This window comes from Trachypithecus francoisi, unplaced genomic scaffold (genome assembly GCF_009764315.1).
Source record: "Trachypithecus francoisi isolate TF-2019V2 unplaced genomic scaffold, Tfra_2.0 Lachesis_group1, whole genome shotgun sequence".
Lineage (NCBI taxonomy): Eukaryota > Metazoa > Chordata > Mammalia > Primates > Cercopithecidae > Trachypithecus > Trachypithecus francoisi.
In genome coordinates this window covers 144210637-144231379 of record NW_022681454.1, presented here as the reverse complement: position 1 = coordinate 144231379, position 20743 = coordinate 144210637, and the positions used below count along the sequence as shown (strand labels likewise).

At 40.0% G+C, this 20743-nt stretch overlaps 1 protein-coding gene across 3 annotated transcripts in view; it reads right to left on the bottom strand.

Moving 5' to 3' along the window:
- EDNRA (endothelin receptor type A) overlaps positions 1-19483 on the bottom strand; it is a 65042-nt gene extending 45559 nt beyond the window's left edge. For all 3 annotated transcript variants that reach the window (XM_033215425.1, XM_033215426.1, XM_033215427.1), the window contains exons 1-2: positions 18881-19483; positions 13829-14319 (exon numbers count right to left, since the gene is read on the bottom strand). In XM_033215425.1, coding sequence (XP_033071316.1) covers positions 13829-14248 — 420 coding nt within the window. In that variant the 5' untranslated portion in view covers positions 14249-14319; positions 18881-19483. The remainder of the gene's footprint in view (positions 1-13828; positions 14320-18880) is intronic.
- Between the last annotated feature and the right edge of the window lie 1260 nt (positions 19484-20743).

The window sequence follows — 20743 nt, the reverse complement described above, 5'->3', positions numbered from 1 at the left end:
CTCCATCTCACAAAAAAAAAAAAAAAAAAAAAGACTTTTAGAGAGTAACTCTATTTTCATATGAAATTTCTCTAAAATAAATGAAAAATCTTCATCATCTCCTTTTCCTTTTTCTTTTACTTAACTGAAACATAAATGGCTACTCAAAAATCTAGCCACCCGGCTTAGTGCTGCTTTTAATTACTCAAAGGACAATGTATTGAATATTTCTAAGTGTGTGACAAAGAGTTTAAAAAGTGTTTATTTTGGTTAGAAAACATGTGAATTGTGGTTGCCAAGACCTCTCATGAGACCAAAGTTCTGATGTTTACTAACATAAATCGAGACGACAAAGAGACAATAGACCTTGGTTGTTGTAACTGATGTTGGCTGTCAGCTTAGGAATAAGCCTAGTTTGTGTCATTATGCCTAGTGGGATGCCATGAAATGGTCCCTTCATTATTTATTTTTTTCAAATAAAAATAATGACCTGGGCATGGTGGTTCACGCCTATAATGCCAGCACTTTGTGAGGCCGAGGTGGGAGGATCACTTGAGTCCAAAAATTTGAGATCAGCCTGGACAACACAGTGAGACCCTATCTTTACAAAAAATTCAAAAAATTAGTTGGGCATGGTGGCATGTGCCTGTAGTCCCAGCCACTTGGGAGGCTTAGGTGGGAGGATTGCTTGGGCTCAGGAGCTTGAGGCAGCAGGGAGCTGTGGTTATGCCGCTGAACTCCAGCCTGGGTGGTAGAGTGAGGCCCTTTCTCAAAAAAAGAAGAAAAAGAAAAAGAATGATGTAAGAGGTCAAGTGATTTATTCAAGATCAGTGACAAACCATTTTAAAAAATAAAACATATTTTGATTTCTTGAGATTATGCCCATTTACTTCTTGCGGTTAAGGCATGAGGCACTTAAAAATATCAAAGGTTATGAAGTGTCTGGGTGCAGTGGCTCATGCCTGCAATCCCAGTGTTTTGGGAGGTTGACGTAAGAGAATTCCTTGAGTTTAGGAGTTCAAGATCAGCCTGGGAAACATAGTGAAATCCTGTCTCTATTGAAAAGAGAAAAAGGTTATGAAGCCTTATTCACATTTCTGAAGTTCAGATCTTGAGCTTTGACTGCCTGTGGGTCCAAGTGGAGGCAGATGAGAGGCAAGGATGAAAGGCAGGGGCAGGGCAGTTGGTGAGATGCCACCAGGCTTGACAAACTTTTTCCATAAATGGCCAGATCGTAAATATTTTAGGCTTTCTGGGCCATATGATGTCTGTTGAAACTACTCTCAAAAGCTGCAATAGAAAATACATAATAGGTATGGCTGTGTTCCAATAAAACTTCATTTACAAAAACAGATGGTGGGCCAGATTTGGCTCACTGGCTGTAGTTTGCCAGGCCCTGGGTGAGCGAATCAAGCAGGAGAAAGCAGCAATGCTTGAAATTGGGCTCTGGAATATCACCTTAGTGCATACCACTCCCTCTGGGTTGACTTCCTTTATGATGGTACAGGAGCTGGAGATGATTCTGAAGTCATTGCATACAATTAATGAAAATATTACTGTGAAGCTATTTCCCCAGAACAAAAAGCAGGAAAAGTGTCAATGACTCACTTACATTTAAACTCTTATTCGTAAGATTGCAAAAATCTAGTGCTCAGACATTTCACAGAGTTCTGAATGACTTCCTGGGAGTATTTACATTGTAAGATGGTTCCATTTCATATGTGGTCAGTGGGTTTTCATAAATAAAATTTCTTTTTGGGATGTTGCAAATGCAAATTTTGCTGATGATATTAAGATAGATTTTTCTTTTAGGCCTGTCTTCATGTATTCCAATTTGATAAATTTCTATGACAACCATCTCTACCCTGGCAATCTTGTATTGAGATGACAATCTTTGTACTTTCAATGAACACTTTTAGAGGTATTTCACATTAAAAATAGTATCTTTGTTCTTTGGTTTCAAAAAGTCCAAGAGAGGCCGGGAGCGGTGGCTCAAGCCTGTAATCCCAGCACTTTGGGAGGCCGAGACGGGTGAATCACAAGGTCAGGAGATCGAGACCATCCTGGCTAACCCGGTGAAACCCCGTCTCCACTAAAAAAGTATAAAAAACTAGCCGGGCGAGGTGGCGGGCGCCTGTAGTCCCAGCTACTCGGGAGGCTGAGGCAGGAGAATGGCATAAACCCGGGAGGCGGAGCTTGCAGTGAGCTGAGATCCGGCCACTGCACTCCAGCCCGGGCGACAGAGCGAGACTCCGCCTCAAAAAAAAAAAAAAAAAAAAAACCACAAAAAATTAGCCGAGCATAGTGGCGGGCGCCTGTAGTCCCAGCCACTCGGGAGGCTGAGGCAGGAGAATGGTGTGAACCCAGGAGGCAGAGCTTGCAGTGAGGCGAGATAGCGCCACTGCACTCCAGCCTGGATGACAGAGCGAGACTCTGTCTCAAAAAAAAAAAAAGTCCAAGAGAATACTTCAGTATAAAACTTGAGTATAAAAACTCTGCTGGTATCCAGGCTAACTTTATTGACTATTTACTTGTATCCTCAAATAGAACGTGAGCAACTTGAAGCCTAGATTCCTGTGTGTTTTCTACAGGTGCTTAGTCAATGTGTGAGTTGATCTGGGAATTATCCATTATGAAGGCAGATAATAGATTTTCTTGAAAGGCAAATAATTATCATGGACCAAGTTTATATACAGGCCACACAGATCTTAAAGCTTTTAGAATTAGAAAAGAATTCTGGGCCAGGCATGGTGGCTCATGCTTGTAATCCCAGCAATTTGGGAGGCTGAGATGAGAGGATTACTTGAAGCTAGGAGTTTGAAACCAGCCTGGGCAACAAAGCAAGAACCTATCTCTAAAAAAACAAAAAAAAAATAAAAGAAGAATTCTATTGTCTAGTTCTTAATTCTGTACCTTACCCTCGTGTAATTCTCCAACATTACTGAATAGTAAAATATAAAAGGGTTATGATCAAGAAAAATTATATGAGAAGTATATATTTAGTATGTAGCTATATATGTTGATACATATTACAGATATCATTATATATACAGCTATAGGTTTTTATATCTATATACTTACATAGATATTCAACATATATATGCACCAAAAAGATGCAAAGGAGAATGTCCACAGCTGCACTATTCAAAATAGCTCAAAACTAGAAACTACTTAATAATGCCCATCTTTAGCAGAATTCATAAAGTGTGATATTCACACAGTTAAGTGCTATACAATAATGAGAATGACTGAACTACAATTGAATGCAACAATATGGATGACTCTCACAAACATAATGTTCAGTAAGAGAAGTCAGACACAAAACAATACATACAGGCATCATAGGATTCCATATGCTAGAAACACAAAAACAGGAAAGCAAATTCATGCTGTTAGAAGTCAGGAAAGTGGGTGGCTTAGGGGTTAGGATAGTGACTAGGAGACTTCAGGGTACTGGTAATGCTCTGTTTGTTGATCCTGGTTATACATGTGTTCATTTTGTGAAAATTAACAGAGCCAATGCTTAGGCACATTATTCTATGTCTATGCTACATTTCAATAACATGTTTAAAAGTTTAAAAAGTATTAAGATTCTTAAATGATATAAACCTAATTTTCATAGATTTAGCTTCTTTAAGCAAGTAAAATTTGTGGAAACTGAAAATATGCAGAGAAATACCATACTTATGACATCAGTGACACCATTTTAAAAGAGAAACTTTGCTGTATTCTAGATATTTCTATCTGGTGAAAACTGACATTTAAATCTTCTTTCAAACTAAAAGTTCACAGTGGTTAGAGATTTTTTTTTGTACAGACATTCTGCAAAATTACTTTATGTGACATAAAACTTATGTGGGATGAGGTGTAATGTGTTATTCAATATTTTGTTAAGAAACATGTATCCATTACCTTTCATATTTTGATAAGCAATATTTTGGACATTGAAAAAATGTTCAATAATGTTTCCTTTATTTGTTGCTTTTAAAATTAGGAATTAATAATGAAGTTCCTTATGTATTAGATTTCATGGAAAGGTTTCACAAAAAGTAAATTTTATATGCAAATCTTTAAAAATTGAGGATTACTGGCTTCTTTTAAATGATCAGTTTATACATATCCACAAATGTCATCTGTTATGCTTCCACATCCTCCTTTTAACTCCTGCGCATCTGGTAAACCCCCAAGGAGGAAGGTCTAGAAAAGCAACCTCTAGCTTTATCAGTCAAGCCTGATGTTTCTAACCCAACTGAAACTATGGGCTAGCCATAGACATTCATTCTTCTGTATCCTGTCCACAGACAAATTGCCTCGCCTTTCAAGTGATAACTAGATGAGCCATTCGTTTGGCGAAACGCATTTCTCTGAGCAGATGTGTTGAGGCGATTAGTCCATCAGAAACTCAATCTTTCCTCTCAGTTTATTTATTTTTTATTTTCTGGCTCTCCTTCTGTCAGTCAGCCTCACTGACATGACAATGAATATAGGCTACACAAATCCTGTTCACCAGATGTCCCAAGGCCATCTGCAAGACTTACAACATAGATGCTATTTTGGAGTGCAATCTATTGTACACATTTTCTTTACAATGTGTTACTTCTGTCTTAAAGAAGGAACTAATGAAGCTGTTGGATTTAGTGGAGAGATAAAAGGGAATGATTTTCTTCTTTGAACAGTCTTTGAAAATCTATTTGTGTTAGGGATAACATTTTGGTAATTATAAGGTTTGTCTTACGAGGTGTGTGGAAGAACAGTATGGCAGGCTGGCTAACAGCACAGCCTCTGGGGTCAGGCTGGATCCAAATCCTGGCCCTGCCATTTCTAGCTGTGTGACTTTGAGAAAGTTACTTAATACTCTGGGCCTCATTTTTTTCATATTTACATTCAAGCAACAGTAGCATGTCATAGATTTGTTGGGAGGCTCATATGACTTAGCTTGGCATAGAGTAAACACTACACTTTGGGTAATATTCTCATGTTATATATTAGTATATATAACATATTTTAAGATTGTATATTTTCCCTTCATTGATTTAGGAAATACTTTTCAACATAGTAGCCAACTCCTGGGCTCAAGCTAGCCTCTCACCTCTGCCTCCCTAGGTGTTGGGATTACAGGCATGAGCTACGGTGCCTGGCCAGAATGTTCCTGTTAAAATGTAAACCATGTCATGTCATCTGGACAAAACCTTCCAAAACTTCCTATTTCATTCAGAGAAAAAGCCAAAGACTTTTAAAGGTGTATAGGTTTTCCTTGTTTACCCAGGACAATAGGTTTATGCCTATTGTCCTGACATAATAGTGTCTCCCTTCACTCTCAAAATTGTCCTGTTTGGACAATAGATGATACAGTCACCATACTATCAGGCCCTATGTGCTCTACCTCTCCCCTACTCTTGCTCTATCCTCATATCCTTGTGATCTCATTCGCCATGACTCTCTCTCTCCCACTCAACCACCATGGCCTCCTTGCTCTTCCTTTAATCCTCCAGGCACATTCCTGCCACAGGACCTTTGCACCTGCTATTTCCTCTAACTGGAATGCTCTTACCTTAAATAACGGCATTGTTTTCTCCTTCATCCCTTCTTTTACTCAACTGTCACCTTGTATTGAGGTCACCCACTCAATATCTGTCTTCTTTCCACTCCCTTTCCCCATTGTACTTATCTACTTAGCACTTATCTTACATACTATGTATTTACTTATTTCCCTTTTTGTCTTGCTCTTCTACCAGAATCCACAAGGGCAAGGATGTCTGTCTGTTTTGTTTGCTGCTATTTACCCAATGTCTTTATTGAATAAATGAAGAGCAGTTAGAGAATAAAGACCTTATATTACTGAGTAAACAAGTGGTGAATGAGTTGCCATCTTTATTGCCTTCTAGTATAAATCTGATCTAAAATAACAGGAGTCTCATGTTTAGGGCAAGTATGAGATGCAAGATTTGACTTGCTTCTTTTCTTGGTACTAGTCTCCAAGGAAGTTGTTTTAAAAGTCAGAATGTCAATAAAACTCTTAGAGGTGTTTAAGTTCTGAGAAGCGACCTCTAAATGTGCACAACCAAAAATAATACTAAGTCTTTCTGAGGGCACATTTGATTTTAGGTTCCAGAGCCCAAGAACACTGAGGGCTTGAAACCTTCCAAATTTATTTATTTTATTTATTTTCCAGGTTGCTCTTCTGCAAAAACGTACCAAATTTAAATAGATGCTTCAGAGCAGAGTTTTGTATAATATTTGATGTTCAAATTTAAACATAAGGCTACCAAAAATTAACACTGAATGACACATTCAGTTTTATTATTAAATTTAATTTCAACTACTAACTTTTAATCTTAGGACAATTTTTCCAACAAAAACTAGACCTAGTTAAAAATAAAATTGTAGCTATAGAAAGCAGTAGTTCTAACTCCCAAGAGAATGTGGTAGATCCAGAAGGCAGTTGTAGAATTTCTGGCAGTATATCAAATTTATTTTGATGGAATTTCTTAGAACAGCCTTTATTTAACCACTTCAGTCTCAAAATCAACTTCAGAGACAGCAAATTTGATTCCCCAGCCCCCTGCATTTTAGTTCGCACACTCTTTATACTAACTGTATATACTTTGCATAATAATCAAGCAACTTATAAGACTACCCTATAGAAATATTTCAGGATAAAATGGCCTGAACTTCTGCTTTTATTGATCAGAAGGCTGAAACCAGAGCAACATTTACACACACACACACAAACACACACACTCATATACAATGTATCATGTGAAAATTCTTTTTTAAAACCTAAAACTTTCCTGCATCATTATTTTATGTTAAATTTAAAATATAGCAAACTCTTCCAATGAGCTAAATGAACTCTTTGATGGGGCAATATCATTAGCCATGAATTTACATCTCAACACCTTACTAACAAGAACAGGACTGAAACCATCTCTCCCTTCTCAGCCATGGGAACAGTCTTGCAGTGATGGACGGTTTCCATCCCCCATCACTGACGCGGGAATAACTGTGCTGTGAGCCAAATGCTAAGGGTTAGCAGAGTAACCTCACATGAGAATAATTACTTAACATGACCATGAGAGAAGGCAATGAGGTTCCCAGACACAGGAAACGAAAAGTCAGAAGGGGAGGTAGAGCTGGACAGGGTTCTGAAGCCTTTCCAGACAGCAACTTCCTTACAACAAACAGCAAATTGGCTAATAAATTTATCACTCTGTCATTTTATATGTACATATATTCTTAAGCTATTAGCATAATGTTTTGCAAGGTACATGTATCTTAGTAACGCCAGAAAAATCAACCTATTTCCTATTCTCTCAAGAACAAAAAAAATCTTCTGTGATATGAATGTTTATTTTGATATTCCAAATCACTTATAGGTTCATATTTCAATCAAAACTACAGTTACAATTATGCTTAAAGAATGGATATTGCACAGAAATAGTTAACACAATGCCTGAACCATGAGACAAGAACTCTTGACCCCTAGAGACAAAAGGAAGGGGAAAATCATTTTGCTGTTATGTGCTGCTCTGCTTCCCATGAGCTTCTCACAGATTTATGGACCCTGAGACATTCTGGTTTTCAGAAAAAAAGGTAGAAATTCAATAAACTCAATAAGCAGGTCTGGTTGTAGATCTGTAATTGCAAGGGAGAAAAACATTCTAATAGAGGCACCTACAGTGCATTTTCTTTTTTCACTTATTTATCAAATTTTTTAAGCTGGGCACTGGAGATACAGTGATAAATGAGAATGATGGCAGCATGCCTCAAGAAACTTGCAGACAGGCCAAAGAGCCGGTAAATACAATAGATTATGTGTTAAGTGCTAGTACAGGGTTAATAAAGGGGGTCTTGGGAGTGGCACTAACCCAGTTTGGATCACGGATACTTGCCAAAGAGATGATTAAGCTGAGATCCAAGGAATAAAGTGGAATAAGCCAGAGAAGGCCTGAGGAAAAAATATTCCAGGTAGAAGGACCATATTCCAGGTAGAAGGACTCAGGTAGATAAACCAGGTTAGCTGGAGTAGAGAGAAGTAGTGGAAAAGTGTGGAAAGAGAGGTGCCTGCAGAGGAGGCAGCATCAGGTTGGAATACAATCTAGCTGGGATACAATGCACCAGTGAGGAACAGGGATCTTCATCAAGGAACACATTTTCTCTCTTAAAATTTAGAGAATACAATTTCTATAGCTAATTTTATTATAGCATGATTCTTAGAGGACATGAGAAAAGTGTGTTTTTATTTGCTTGATGATGCAGTAAAAGGGAAATATGCTTATCATGTACAGAATTTGGTGGGTAATTTGACTAAGTTGGGGAATAGTATGTACATACCACAGATAATGTCTTCTGCCTTGTCTATAAATGAAGAATCCCTTTGACAAATCATCATCATCATCATCACCACCACCACCCCCACCATCATTATAATTTTAATTTGAATATCTCAGATTAATCTGATTTGAAGTTAAGAGTGAAGGCCCTTATCAAATCAAATCATAACAACAAGCATTACTGAACATCTGCTATGCTTGAGGCATCTAATCTGTAAGTTGTGACAATTTATTTTTAAGGCACAAATTGCTGTGGTGATTTGATATGTCAAGAAGTAACTTTTGTAAAGCTGCCCCAGAAGGATGGATTCCAGTTGCACAAGATGTCAAAGGCTGTGTGAACATGGAGAAAACTGGCTCTATGTGAATGTCTCTCGTTTCCACATTGTTCAGATCCTCTGCCAGAGCAACATATTGACAGTCTTGACTTTTCATTGCAAAATATTCGTGGTAATTTCATGCAGAAATAAGATGTGTTTATTATTCATTGTTGTCCTCAATAAGGGGTGGTTGCTTAGGGTAGACAAAATTAGTTATCAACAGTTACTGGATTCTATCACTGTTGTTCTCACAGATCTGCTTTGTGCCACATGCTAAGTGGAGACGTGATTTACGTGGCATATTATCCATGGTATCAATTCCCTGCTATGCATGTCAAAAGCGTCTATGGCAAGCCATTGGACTGTACCTCTTGCTTCTTTCCATGGCCACCATTCTAATCCTCTTTACTCCATCTCTCTCATACATACATTTCCCTGCATTCTTGTTTCTGCTTAAGAGATGAGATACAGTGGTATATGGAAATATCTGTGTATACATATGGCGGAGCTGTTATCCTGAAGCTACACGGTTCCAAGCCTTGGCTCATGCACAAATATCACTTTTAGGGCTTCCACTCTGTTCAAAATTACAACCCATCTCCCTATGGACAATACTCTATGGCATATATTTCATGAATCATTAAATAATTATTAAATTCTATACTTTTCATCTATTTTGTCATCTAGTAATCAGGGGTTATTTTTGGTCTCCCAACGTGGAGACAATGTTTTAACTATTTTGCCATTCTAACAAATGTAAATATCCTATATACAGATTAATTTACTTAGCTAAGTTTTTGTTCTTCTTGAAAATTTCAGATATTAGATAATGTAATTTATTGACAAATTGAATCTACCAGCAGTATGTGTTATAAGCTTGGGTATATGAAGAAATCTGCTGACTCCTTTCCCTTCCTCCTTCCTGCTTTTGTCAATCTTCTACTGCAATTAGTAATATTATCCTTTTTTTGGACAACTAAAAATCAGTTATCCTTTGATAATCTTAGAAATAGTTTTTCTTTAACATTAGCATTTGCAAGGCCATTGTGTTTGAAAACCAAGAAGGCAACTGGCATTCATTGGCTTGCCTTGGTTCCTTCTGCCTTGCATTTTACTTTCTTAGATTGCTGACTTTCTTTTATCATCAGGTTTTGTGTGTGTGTGTGTGTGTGTGTGTGTGTGTGTGTGTGAGTGTATGTAAGCAAGGGCTATAGGAACTTCTTTTCATCTTTTGGGTTGTTTCTGTTTGATGCAATGTATATAATTCTAGGCCTAACTCATTTTTCAAACTAGGATCTGTAAATGCTTCACTAACAGCAATTCGGTGACTATATTCAGTCTCTCTGAGAATGTTATTTAGGGCAAAGTATGTTCCTTGGGGGTAGTGATAGCATTTCGACAGACCTGAGCCATGTGTGTTGGGAATTACTTAGAAGGAGGTGAAGTATGGCCTAAGTGTGGAGGGCCTCGATTACTAAACATGGGGGACAAGGGGACAGGTGGGAGCTTCTGGGTGCTTTTGTAGAAGCAGTGGCACTTGACAGATGAAAGCAAAGTCCTGGACATATTATGGGGAAGAAGCTCTGAAGATATGGAGATCAATTAAGAAATTTCTGAAAATTTAGGTGTGGAATGACCCCACCCCACCTTCCATGCCACAGGCCATCCAGAGCCACCAAGCAACAGCTACACAGGTTAATGACATCTGAAATAGCCCAGCTGTTTGATACCTGTTGCATTACTTTTCAATGTGTTTTATATCACATTGATCTATGAAACCATTTCAGTACAATCTTTTTCAAAGTGAGAGAAAGGGAATAAAACATTAATAGGAAGAATACTTTATCATGCCTTCTTTTTCTTGTAACATTATTACAGTCTTATCAGCAATTCTAGCTTGCCTCAGATATTAATACAATCTTTAAATAGTCTACTTCCACTTATGCTGACTCTGATATGACTCAAAGCAATGTTGTCTGTCTGGAGACACCTTAGAACTGAGCATAAAAGCAACTGAGAGTGGATGATGAGAAATTTCATAGTGGGCACAATGTATGTTATTCTGGTGATGGATACCCTAAAAGCTTTGACTTCACCACTATGCAATATATGCATGTAACAAAACTACATTTGTACCCCATACATTTATACAAATTAAAAAAGAAAAACAATTAATATAATTGTTAAACACAAAAATAGGTGTGGTTCAAAACTCATCTTTCTTTGAAGAGCATATTAGATACTTTCAACTATTTATTCTTCTTTCAACCTAATCCTTCTAATAGTGAGGGAAATAAAGAAGGCTCATGCATCCCTTTAACTGAATATTCTCCAATTGTATGCATTATTTTCACAGCTACATAAATGTGATGGTAAAGTGAGATGGACAGCTGCTACCTTGCTCTGCAATATAGAGGTAGTGAACTTGATATGGTTAGAGGAATCTATAGGTTTAATATGTGACAGACTCCAAAGCACCAGAATTTTACTGTGGGAGGCAGCTATGGGGGAAAGGAATGGGGGCTGTGACTCACATTGCTTGGGAGGATCTCTTGAGTATCCTGGCTAGAAGTCAGAAAAATAGCAACATGTATGATCTCATGACCTAGAGAGGAGGATGACAGAAAGATGTGGAGATCGCTCCTAAATACTGTGAGGCTCTTTAGCATACTCCAGTGCTTTTTTCTCTTTTCCTCTGGAAAAAGATTGAAATAACTAAAGAGTATTTTTTTTTTTAGCCTAAAGGTTTACTTTCTAAAATTAATGATGGTTAAATGTACTCCTATGATGTGAAAGTACCAGTCAAACTGTCAGCATTATTTAGAACTACAGTATGGTATACAAAGTATTGGATTCCAAGGAGGGGAGAACAATATGGTCAAATAAAAATGTGTTAATTTTTATTCATTGCTAGGTGAATGTAAAGCAAAGTTCTATTTGCATTTTTACCAAATCCAGAGACATTCCAGATGATCTGACTTAAAACATTGCCATGGTATAGAAATGATGTTTAGTCTGGTGATTGGCAGTATCACCTCAAAGAGATAAGCAGGTATCCTTCCCAGCAGTTGTGGATATTGATTGGCTAAGAAGCTGCTTTGCACATGGTCAAATCTACATAGTGTGCTTCAGGATGAACAGCAGCAGGGAGTTATTAATGCAGAGATGGTTAATTATTTTCTTGAGCCATGATGGGTTGGTTCACTAGTTCATAAGTATGAATAATCAATGTTTGATACTCCACACTCTGATGGCTGAAGAGTCAAAATTTGAATTTTCCAATTTATCATTAAGGAGAAATGTCAGGAAAAAGTCAAGTGTTTGCATGCACATAGTACTTCATAAAGAGAAAACTTTTTAAGGGAAAAACTTAAAGTTATGTAGCGTATGCTAAACATTTTAAATCAATTATGCATTTTCAGTTTTGCATCATAGTTTAGTTCTCAATTCCTATTTTAAGCTCTAATAGAAAACACATGTATTTACACTATCCTGTGGAAAGAGATGATAATTTTTTGATTATTTGTTCTCTAATCTCTTCAATTTTGGAAACAGTGTATTGGTGTAATTTTGGGAAGTTTTTATTTGTAATGTCAAAATTGTAACCATTGTTTTCATCTATAGTGTCAGACCACTGATTTTTCTGCTAGGGCAATATAATGTAATCACAGCTTAAGTGTACTTATTGGAAACTGAGAGATTACTGTTTTACTTAAAATGTGTTATATCTTCAATTGATAAAACTTGCCATTTAAAGTAATATTTCAGAATATTACCTCTTAGAATAGTTGCTTTCTATGTGTAATACATAGAAGGAAAAAACAAGGCTGAGGAAAATACTCTTCCTGGGTTTAGAATAAACACATTTCATAAAATCTGGCATAGATCAAGCCATTTCATTCGAATTTTAGTACATTTGAATTCTTGCAGCAATTTTTCCCTCACAACAACTAGACCAAATATGGAATATCTAATTCCTTCGGCTTTAGTTTGTTTTGGGACTAAGTAGTCTCTGATATAGTTTGGATGTTTGTCCCCTCCAAATCCCATGTTGAAATGTAATCCCCAATGTTGGAGGTAGGAACTGGTGGGAGGTGTCTGGCTCATGGGGGCAGATCTCCCATGAATGGCTTGGTGCTGTCCTTGAGTTAGTGAGTGATTCCTGAGACATATGGTTGTTTGCAAGACTGGTGCCTTGCCCCCTTCTCTCTTACTCCTGCTCTCGCCATGTTACGTGCCTGCACCCCTTCCCCTTCTGCCATAATTGGAAGCTTCCTGAGGCCCTCACCAGAAGCAAATGCTGGAGCCATACATGTATAGCCTGCAGAGCCGTGAGCCAATCAAATCTCTTTTCTTTATAAATTACCTAGCCTTTTTTTTTTTTTTTAATAGCAATGTAAAATGACCTAATACAGTCTGTAAGCAAGGTGATCACAGACTAGTTAGTTATCTTCCTCCCACACTGAGGCACTGGCTTTGTTGTTTTCTCTTCGGTTCCTTACTGCCTGGCTCAGGGGTGGGCACACAGTGGGTGCTCAATAAATGCAGACTGAAGAAATGAAGGAGACCACAGTGAAGCAGGCCAGTTTTAAGTGGTATTAGTAATGCTGCTCAGCAAGATCAACACTGGCCTGCTATCATGTGGACCCCATTATCTCTAAGTCACCCAAATCACTGAGAAAAGCCAGGATGCCCTTTGGCTTTAATCATTAATCTAGACAGTCAAAATAAAATAAATACCATTCATTTCAAGTTGGACTGTAGATATCTGGCTTCTGAACAGCATCATATTCAACAGGTAACTAAACTCAAGGATATGTTTGTTTGAAGTATTTTCTGGGCTCAGTAGCTCTCATTCTGGAAATTACATTTCATAAAAATCCAGGGATCTTGGCAAGACTGCCTGTCTAACCAGCAAGCTCAGGGCTGGCATGAGAATCCAAGTCATGAAACACTATGATTTTGAACTATCATCTCTGAAATACTATTTTGTTACAATTAAGGTAGAAACTAAGTGTAACATAAGACAGATAATAAAATTTTTAAATCTTAAAACTAGTAGTTAGAAGATAGCAGAAATAGCTCTCAGTAAAAACACAGATAAAATTCCAAAGGTCAGAAAAGTCTGCAGCAACTCTCCATGTGGAATCAGAGCACGGGTTTAAATCTGCAAATACATTTGTGGTTACTTCCTACCTTAAATACATTGATAGGGAGATCAATGACCACATAGATAAGGTCTCCAAGGGCAAGGCTGGCTATCAGCGCGTTGGGGCCATTCCTCATACATTTGTTCTGGTAAATGATCCTGAGCAGAGTTGCATTCCCCACCATTCCCACGATGAAAATAGTACAAGATATCACAGTGTTAATGTATTTAAAAGCTGAAGTAATTTTAGTCTGCTGTGGGCAATAGTTGTGCATTGAGCCATTGCTGGGTAGGACCAAGTTAGTGGGTTGATGAGTGGTGACCAGGAGGCTGAGCTCTGTGCCATGAAAAGTGGTGAAATCATCCACATGATTGCTTAGATTTGTGCTGTATCTCTCAGGATTATCACTGATTACACATCCAACAAGTGCCAGCCAAAAGGATGCCCTGAGGCAAAAGGTTTCCATCTTGTGGCAAATTTGAGGAAATATCTCTTATTGCACTTGTGCTGCTTTTACACCTTCACTTTTTTTTTCACCTGAAACAAAAGGAAAAATAATTTTTGTTACAAAACCCAGTTGCCAAAAAGATTAGAGTCAATGATCATTTATTGATTAAATTAAAATGCAGGATATATTTGGTGATTAGATAAGATATATATCAGGTTACCCTATGGCAGAGTAAAACCAGAAAAAAACCAAAGCTCTATTAGGGCAAGATCTATCTCCTCTATGTCAGTCTCCATCTCCATCTCCATCATCTCCGTCATCTCCGTCATCTTCGTCATCTCCATCTCTGTCTCCATTTCCATCTCTATCGCTATCTCTGTCTCTATCTCCATCTCTAGCTCTATCTCCATCTCCCTATCTCTCTTGCTTTGTCTCTCTCACTCATCTCTATACATAGCTATACTTTTATCTACATCATAATATGGATGAGGCTATGGCAGTTTTTCCTTCAAGTAGTAGTTACTTATTTCTCTACATTCAGGTTGATGAGAACCTGAATTACAAAAATCTTCAACAGTTGAGATACAAACATATTTTTTAATGAAAGAGAAAAGGCATTATATGCTGAGTAAAAGGTACAGAGTATTGAGGCATAAAATAAAAGTATCGAATGTAAAAATTCAATCTTCTAAAATGTGTGCTGTCTTGCATATGGTAAATAATGAACATAGGAATGAAGTGCAGCACAGGTAGCCATCTAATGTGTTATGAAATGTTAATCAGAACTCCGGTTAACACCATTAACACATTTAACAATTTTAGTTTCAATTAAAAATGAAATAATTGATAAAAACAAAACATTTGTTTTGAAAACCTTGATGATTAATATATAAAATCTAAATTTTCTACATACTTTTTTTTTGCTTTTTCATTTCTCAGAAATTATCATCATAATATGGTATTTGTTGATGAATGAAATGGGAGTAATGAACTTTCCCAGGTTAGTCATAGTATTGGTTTTCCAAGGGACATCTGTCCCCATGCTATCTTTTAACCATCCTATATAGCTACATTTGTTTTATGCCAGTCACTGTACCCTGTACTATATGTGCATGATGCCCTATAATCCATACAGTGGTCCTATGGGGGTAGATCCATGGTTCAATTTTGAAGATAGGGAAACAGAGGCCCAGGAAGGTGAAGCAGCTTGTCAAGGCCACGGGTGATGGGTGGCAACGCTGTGATTTTAAGGCAGGTCAGTCCAACTCTGAGCTGGAGCTGTTAACCACTAAACTATCCTGTCTCTCATTCTCATGCTTTATTTGTACGTAAAATATTTTAAAGAAGTCTCCAGAGTTTAGATGAAGCAATAGACTCAGGAGGGTGGTTAGACATTTTCAAAGACCATCTGGTGTGGTTTATTTATTTATTTATTTATTTTTAAGTCACTTGCAGACAGCAAGTGGTCTTTCCTGTCCAGGAAGTCTAGGAGACTTTAATGAGGAATAATCAAAGATAATTAAAAATAGCTTATCCTATTTCAATATTTTATATATTTCCTTTTCTGTAGGCTTTTATGAATCTTCAAATGAAGACATAATCTGATTTATGCAATGGTGTTTGTATGTGTCTGTGAGGTATATACCCAGGTCATAATTTAATCTTAAAAAAATTGAGTCCTGGCCGGGCGCGGTGGCTCAAGCCTGTAATCCCAGCACTTTGGGAGGCCGAGACGGGCGGATCACGAGGTCAGGAGATCGAGACCATCCTGGCTAACACAGTGAAACCCCGTCTCTACTAAAAAATACAAAAAACTAGCCGGGCGTGGTGGCGGGCGCCTGTAGTCCCAGCTACTCGGGAGGCTGAGGCCGGAGAATGGCGTAAACCCGGGAGGCGGAGCTTGCAGTGAGCTGAGATCTGGCCACTGCACTCCAGCCTGGGCGACAGAGCAAGACTCCGTCTCAAAAAAAAAAAAAAAAAAAAAAAATTGAGTCCTGGCTGGGTGTGGTGGCTCATGTCTATAATCCCAGCACTTTGGGAGGCCAAAGCAGGAGGATCGCTTGAGCCCAGGAGTTTGAAACTAGCCTGGGCAACTTAGTGAGACCCTTTCTTTACAAAACATAAAAAAGATTAGACAGGCATGGTGGCATGTGCCCGTAGTCTCAGCTACTTGGGAGGCTGAGGTGGGAGAATCACTTGAGCCCAGGAGGTTAAAGCTGCAGTGAGCGGTGATCGAGTCACTACACTCCATCCTAAGCAGCAGAGTAAGATCCTGTCTCCAAAAAAAAAAAAAAAAAAAAAAAAAAAAATTTAAAATAAAATGTAAAAAAAATTGAATCCTTTTTCTGAATCTATTCAAGGTTGGTATTAACCACTTTTAGGAATTTTGACAATTATCTTGGGAAATCAGTAAAGCTTAGGTTTGGCCAATATGTGGATAAAATAAGATTTATTCAAGTTGTATAGGGCATATATAAAGTACAAGTATTGGATACTTTTGCCTTCCCCAGAGATTCCCCCCCAAACTCTGAAATAATAGTATATACATATAGTAACTTATTATATATGTATCTGTTATCTGCTTTGAGCTTTACAACTCTAAGTAGGCAGGAGCAATATCTCCATTTTACTTATAAGGAAACCGGAGTATTGAAGAAGTATTTAGGTCAAGGTTTCAAAGCCAAGAAATGGCAGGACACGTAATTTTGCTTATAGGACTTGACTCACTCTGATTAAATGGGAAAAATATCAATTTTTCAAGGTTAGAGGCAGGCCATGTAATTTTCAGCTCTGATTAGACTTAATTATAAACACTTTGCAGTTTTTTTTTCCTGCTTCTTATAATCTGGAGTGAGTATCTGGCCAAAAATTGATAGACCTATGAAATGACACCATTTCTATTCCAAAGGGAAGACCAGGACTCCAAGAGAAAAGCTTCTTGTCATCCTTGTCATCCTCCTCTTTGGATCACAGAGACGGGGGAGAAGAAATACTTTCGTATCTTGTGCTGTTTAGTGACGAATGTCTTCCAGCTTCCCAACTGAAAGAGAACCTTCAATAACAGCTTTCTTAAAAATGAGAGAGAGAGAAGGCCTTTTCCAGAAATGGAATGGCTCTCTGTCGGTCCCAGTCGGCTGGGAACCGACCTGCGAACTGACCTGGCTACGGTGGGTACTGCTCTACTCATCAGAGGTCCCGTGGTGCTTTGAACATTAGCATGCTGGTCTGCTTGGTTAGCAGATGATGGCAGGAGGTAAGGCCAACGCTGTGGGTTCTTAAGGCACGAGCCAGCTATCATTAAAACCCCTTTCCTTCCTCCTCCAACAATGACACCACCACAGAAATAATTTCTGATGACTTCTCTGTCAGCTCTCCACACATGGTAAGCTGCAAAACGAAGGGATACTTGGCAAAGGCATGCGGATGTCATATCATCATTGGGTGAAAGTACAAAATCAAATGAAAGAAGCCCATCAACGGCAGGTTCTTCCAAAGTGGGCCGGTAGTTCATTTCCAGGAATCTGAGTCAGGCTGTGCTTTGAATCATCAGTCATAATCAATCACAGTGCTAGTGAAGCATCTCAGGTTCAGACCTGAAGGGCATGGTCTACAGATTCAGCATTCTTCCTGTTTGGGGTCTGAGAGTTTGGGGAGTGCAAAAACTATTATTAAGGAAGAGGACTGAATCCTTACGCTTACATTTTAACCATTTAACATATGAGACTCTCAGGATCAAAGTTCACCTGTAAATTGGTAATTTGGAAATTCAGACCTTATCAAAATGGCATGAGTTTAGAGCATTCAATTTACATGAAATGACTGCCAAGGTGTTTCTCAATTAGCTAACACATAGACAACTACAGGTGGGGGAAAAACAAGTAAACTAGGAACTTTTTACAAGTTTTCTGTGGTTTTGCTCTCCGGTTAAGAAATGAGCAACTCTCCTTAGAGACAACGCCTGACTTTAACATGCCTCCCACCCCCAACTCTATCAGGGGAAAGCCATTAGGATGATGTAAACAGAGGGTGATTATCTAGAAGCAGCCCTTGTTTTCTGCACGTGCGAAGCAACAAGTGTCCTTTAAAGGCGAGCACAGAACAAAACACCCAGACCTTCACAGGCAGATTTCCAAAACTAGCTACACTGGAGGTTTTCCCAAACACCTCAGTCCCTCACACCGAGTGCCCTTGGCTACCCTTGGCATACCCAGACCCAGATGTGGGGGAGGAAAAGCAAGCGAGTAAGAAAAGGCTGTGGAACCAACTTCACAAGTAGGCGCTGGAGCAAGCCACGGAGCTTGGTGCTCCTCAAAGTTCTTGCATGCCTGGGGGAAAAGGGTTCACCCAGGGAAAACTACTGGGCTTCCTCTTCCTAAAACTCCGAATCCTAAATCCTACACGTGGGGAGGTGAAATTCCCCGAACCCTACACGTTCCCGGACCGCACCCCTCACGGAAGGCGCCCGCCTCCCCGCGCGCCCTGGGGCAGGTGGGTGCCAGCCCCTGCTGCGACAGGTCGCCCAAGCTGCAGGGAGTTCGGGCCAGAACGTTCCCAGCTCTTATCTTCTCCCGACCCAGGGGCCCAGGCAGCGTATCCGCCATCCCCGCACCCTCCCCAGTCCTAGTCCCAATAGGAAAGACTTGCACCGACCGTGGAGCTCGGCGGGCGCAGACAGCTGCCGGGTCCGCGAGGCGCCTGAGCCAGAGGAAGCCGGAGCCGGCGCGGGTGGGTGGCGCGGAGGGTGGCCGGTGTCCCGGGCTCCGGAGCGGCGGCGGCTCCGGCTGCACAGCTACCCCGGCTTCGGAAAACTTCCTGGGCACTGCTTCTCCGGGGGAGGTCTCGCTGGGATCCCAATCCCCCGCGACGACCGGGTGGGATGGATGAAGCCTCTCCACCTCCTCTCCACAATCGTCAGACCAGCGGGATGACTGTACGCGCGCGCGAGGGCTCGCACGAAAAAGAAAACTCCGGAGGAACACGCCTCCAGTCTGTCCTCCCCGTCTCCTCCCAAAGCTCCAGACCTTCCACTCCACTCTGGGACCGCAAGAGCGTCCTAACCTTCCAGCTATCCTGGGACACAGCCACCACTAAAAAGCACAAAGCTGCCGCCCCCTTCCAGGCCCTGAAGGGCAGGAGTCTTTTTTAACTATTTCCTTCCTGAAAGAAGAGGTGGGGGATGTGGAGGAGAGAGGGTAGAGTTTGACAGACAAGACTCAGAATTCCGAAAGGCCTTGCAGAGGAACCCATCCTCTTAGTGCAGGCAGATTTGATTTGTGATGGAACAACTGGACCCAGAGCCAGGGCCCGCGGGTGGTTTCTTCTCCGTCTTCCCTGCCCCCTTTGCTTAGCTTGTGTGCTCCCTTTTAGCTTGGAGGCCGTTGAGGAGCCGAAGTGGACAACAGTTTACTGGATCAGGTGGTTTGCTTCTATCTTGTCCCTTGTAGCTGGCATGCCAAGGCTACAGACCTCCAGCCCAGGGCGAAGAAGGAGCCTCAGGAGAGACCATGGAAGGTTCCAGTGTGTGGCTCCCTGAAACCTCAAGAAATTCAAACAATGAGGAAGCAGACCTTACAGAAAGTGGGTCTCAACATCTTTATCATGGCAGAGACTTTATCCTAAATTGGGGGTGGGAGAGGAGATGAGGGACAAAGGCCACTGCCTGTGACATGTGAGTAAAAACTGGGGGCTCCTCAGGGAAGGCCTGCCTTGGAGTCCTTCAGTGCACTGCTAGAGTCAGCACATTGTAGAAACGTGAGGTTGGAGCACTGGTCACGTTGTATCCTATGCTGTTCCAGTTATCTGTTGCAGCTAAACAAATCACTATAAAATGTAGTGGCTTAAAACAACAACACTCATTTACTCTGTTTATCAGTCTGCAGTTTGGGCAGAGTTTGTCTAGGACAGCTCGTTTTTGCTCCATGTAACAGGCACTAGAGGATCCACTTCCAAGATAGTTCACTTGCTTGGTGTTGAGTGTTAGTGTTTCTCCACGTGCGTCTCTCCACAGAGACTTGTGGAGACTTGTGGTTTGGGCTTCCTCACAGCATGGTGGCGGGGATCCAAGAGTGAATGTCCCCAGAGACAGAAAGTGGAAGCTGCCAGTTTCTTAAGGGCTGGGCCCAGAAACTGGCACTGTCATTTCTGCTCCATTCTATTAGTCAAGCAGTCACAGATCGCAGATTGAAGGTGAGGATCTATAGAGCCCAACCCTCAATGTGAGGAGTGTCAAAGAATTTAGGGACCATTTTGTAAAACCATCAAAGAGATCTACAGAACACTACCATTGAAAAAGGCCTTAATAGTCATCTAGTAGGGTTAGACTAGGTATTACCCTGTGCATTAATCTTACAGCTTCTCTATGAGGGAGAATTGGCCAATCAGAATAACTAATAGCTTTTATAAGTGCCATCATTTACATTAAAAAAAGGTGAGGCTTTGGGCATGTGGCTTGGCAAGCTCACAATATTTTCGGGAAAGGAAAAGTTACTGCTTTGTCCCAGAAGAGGCAGTTCA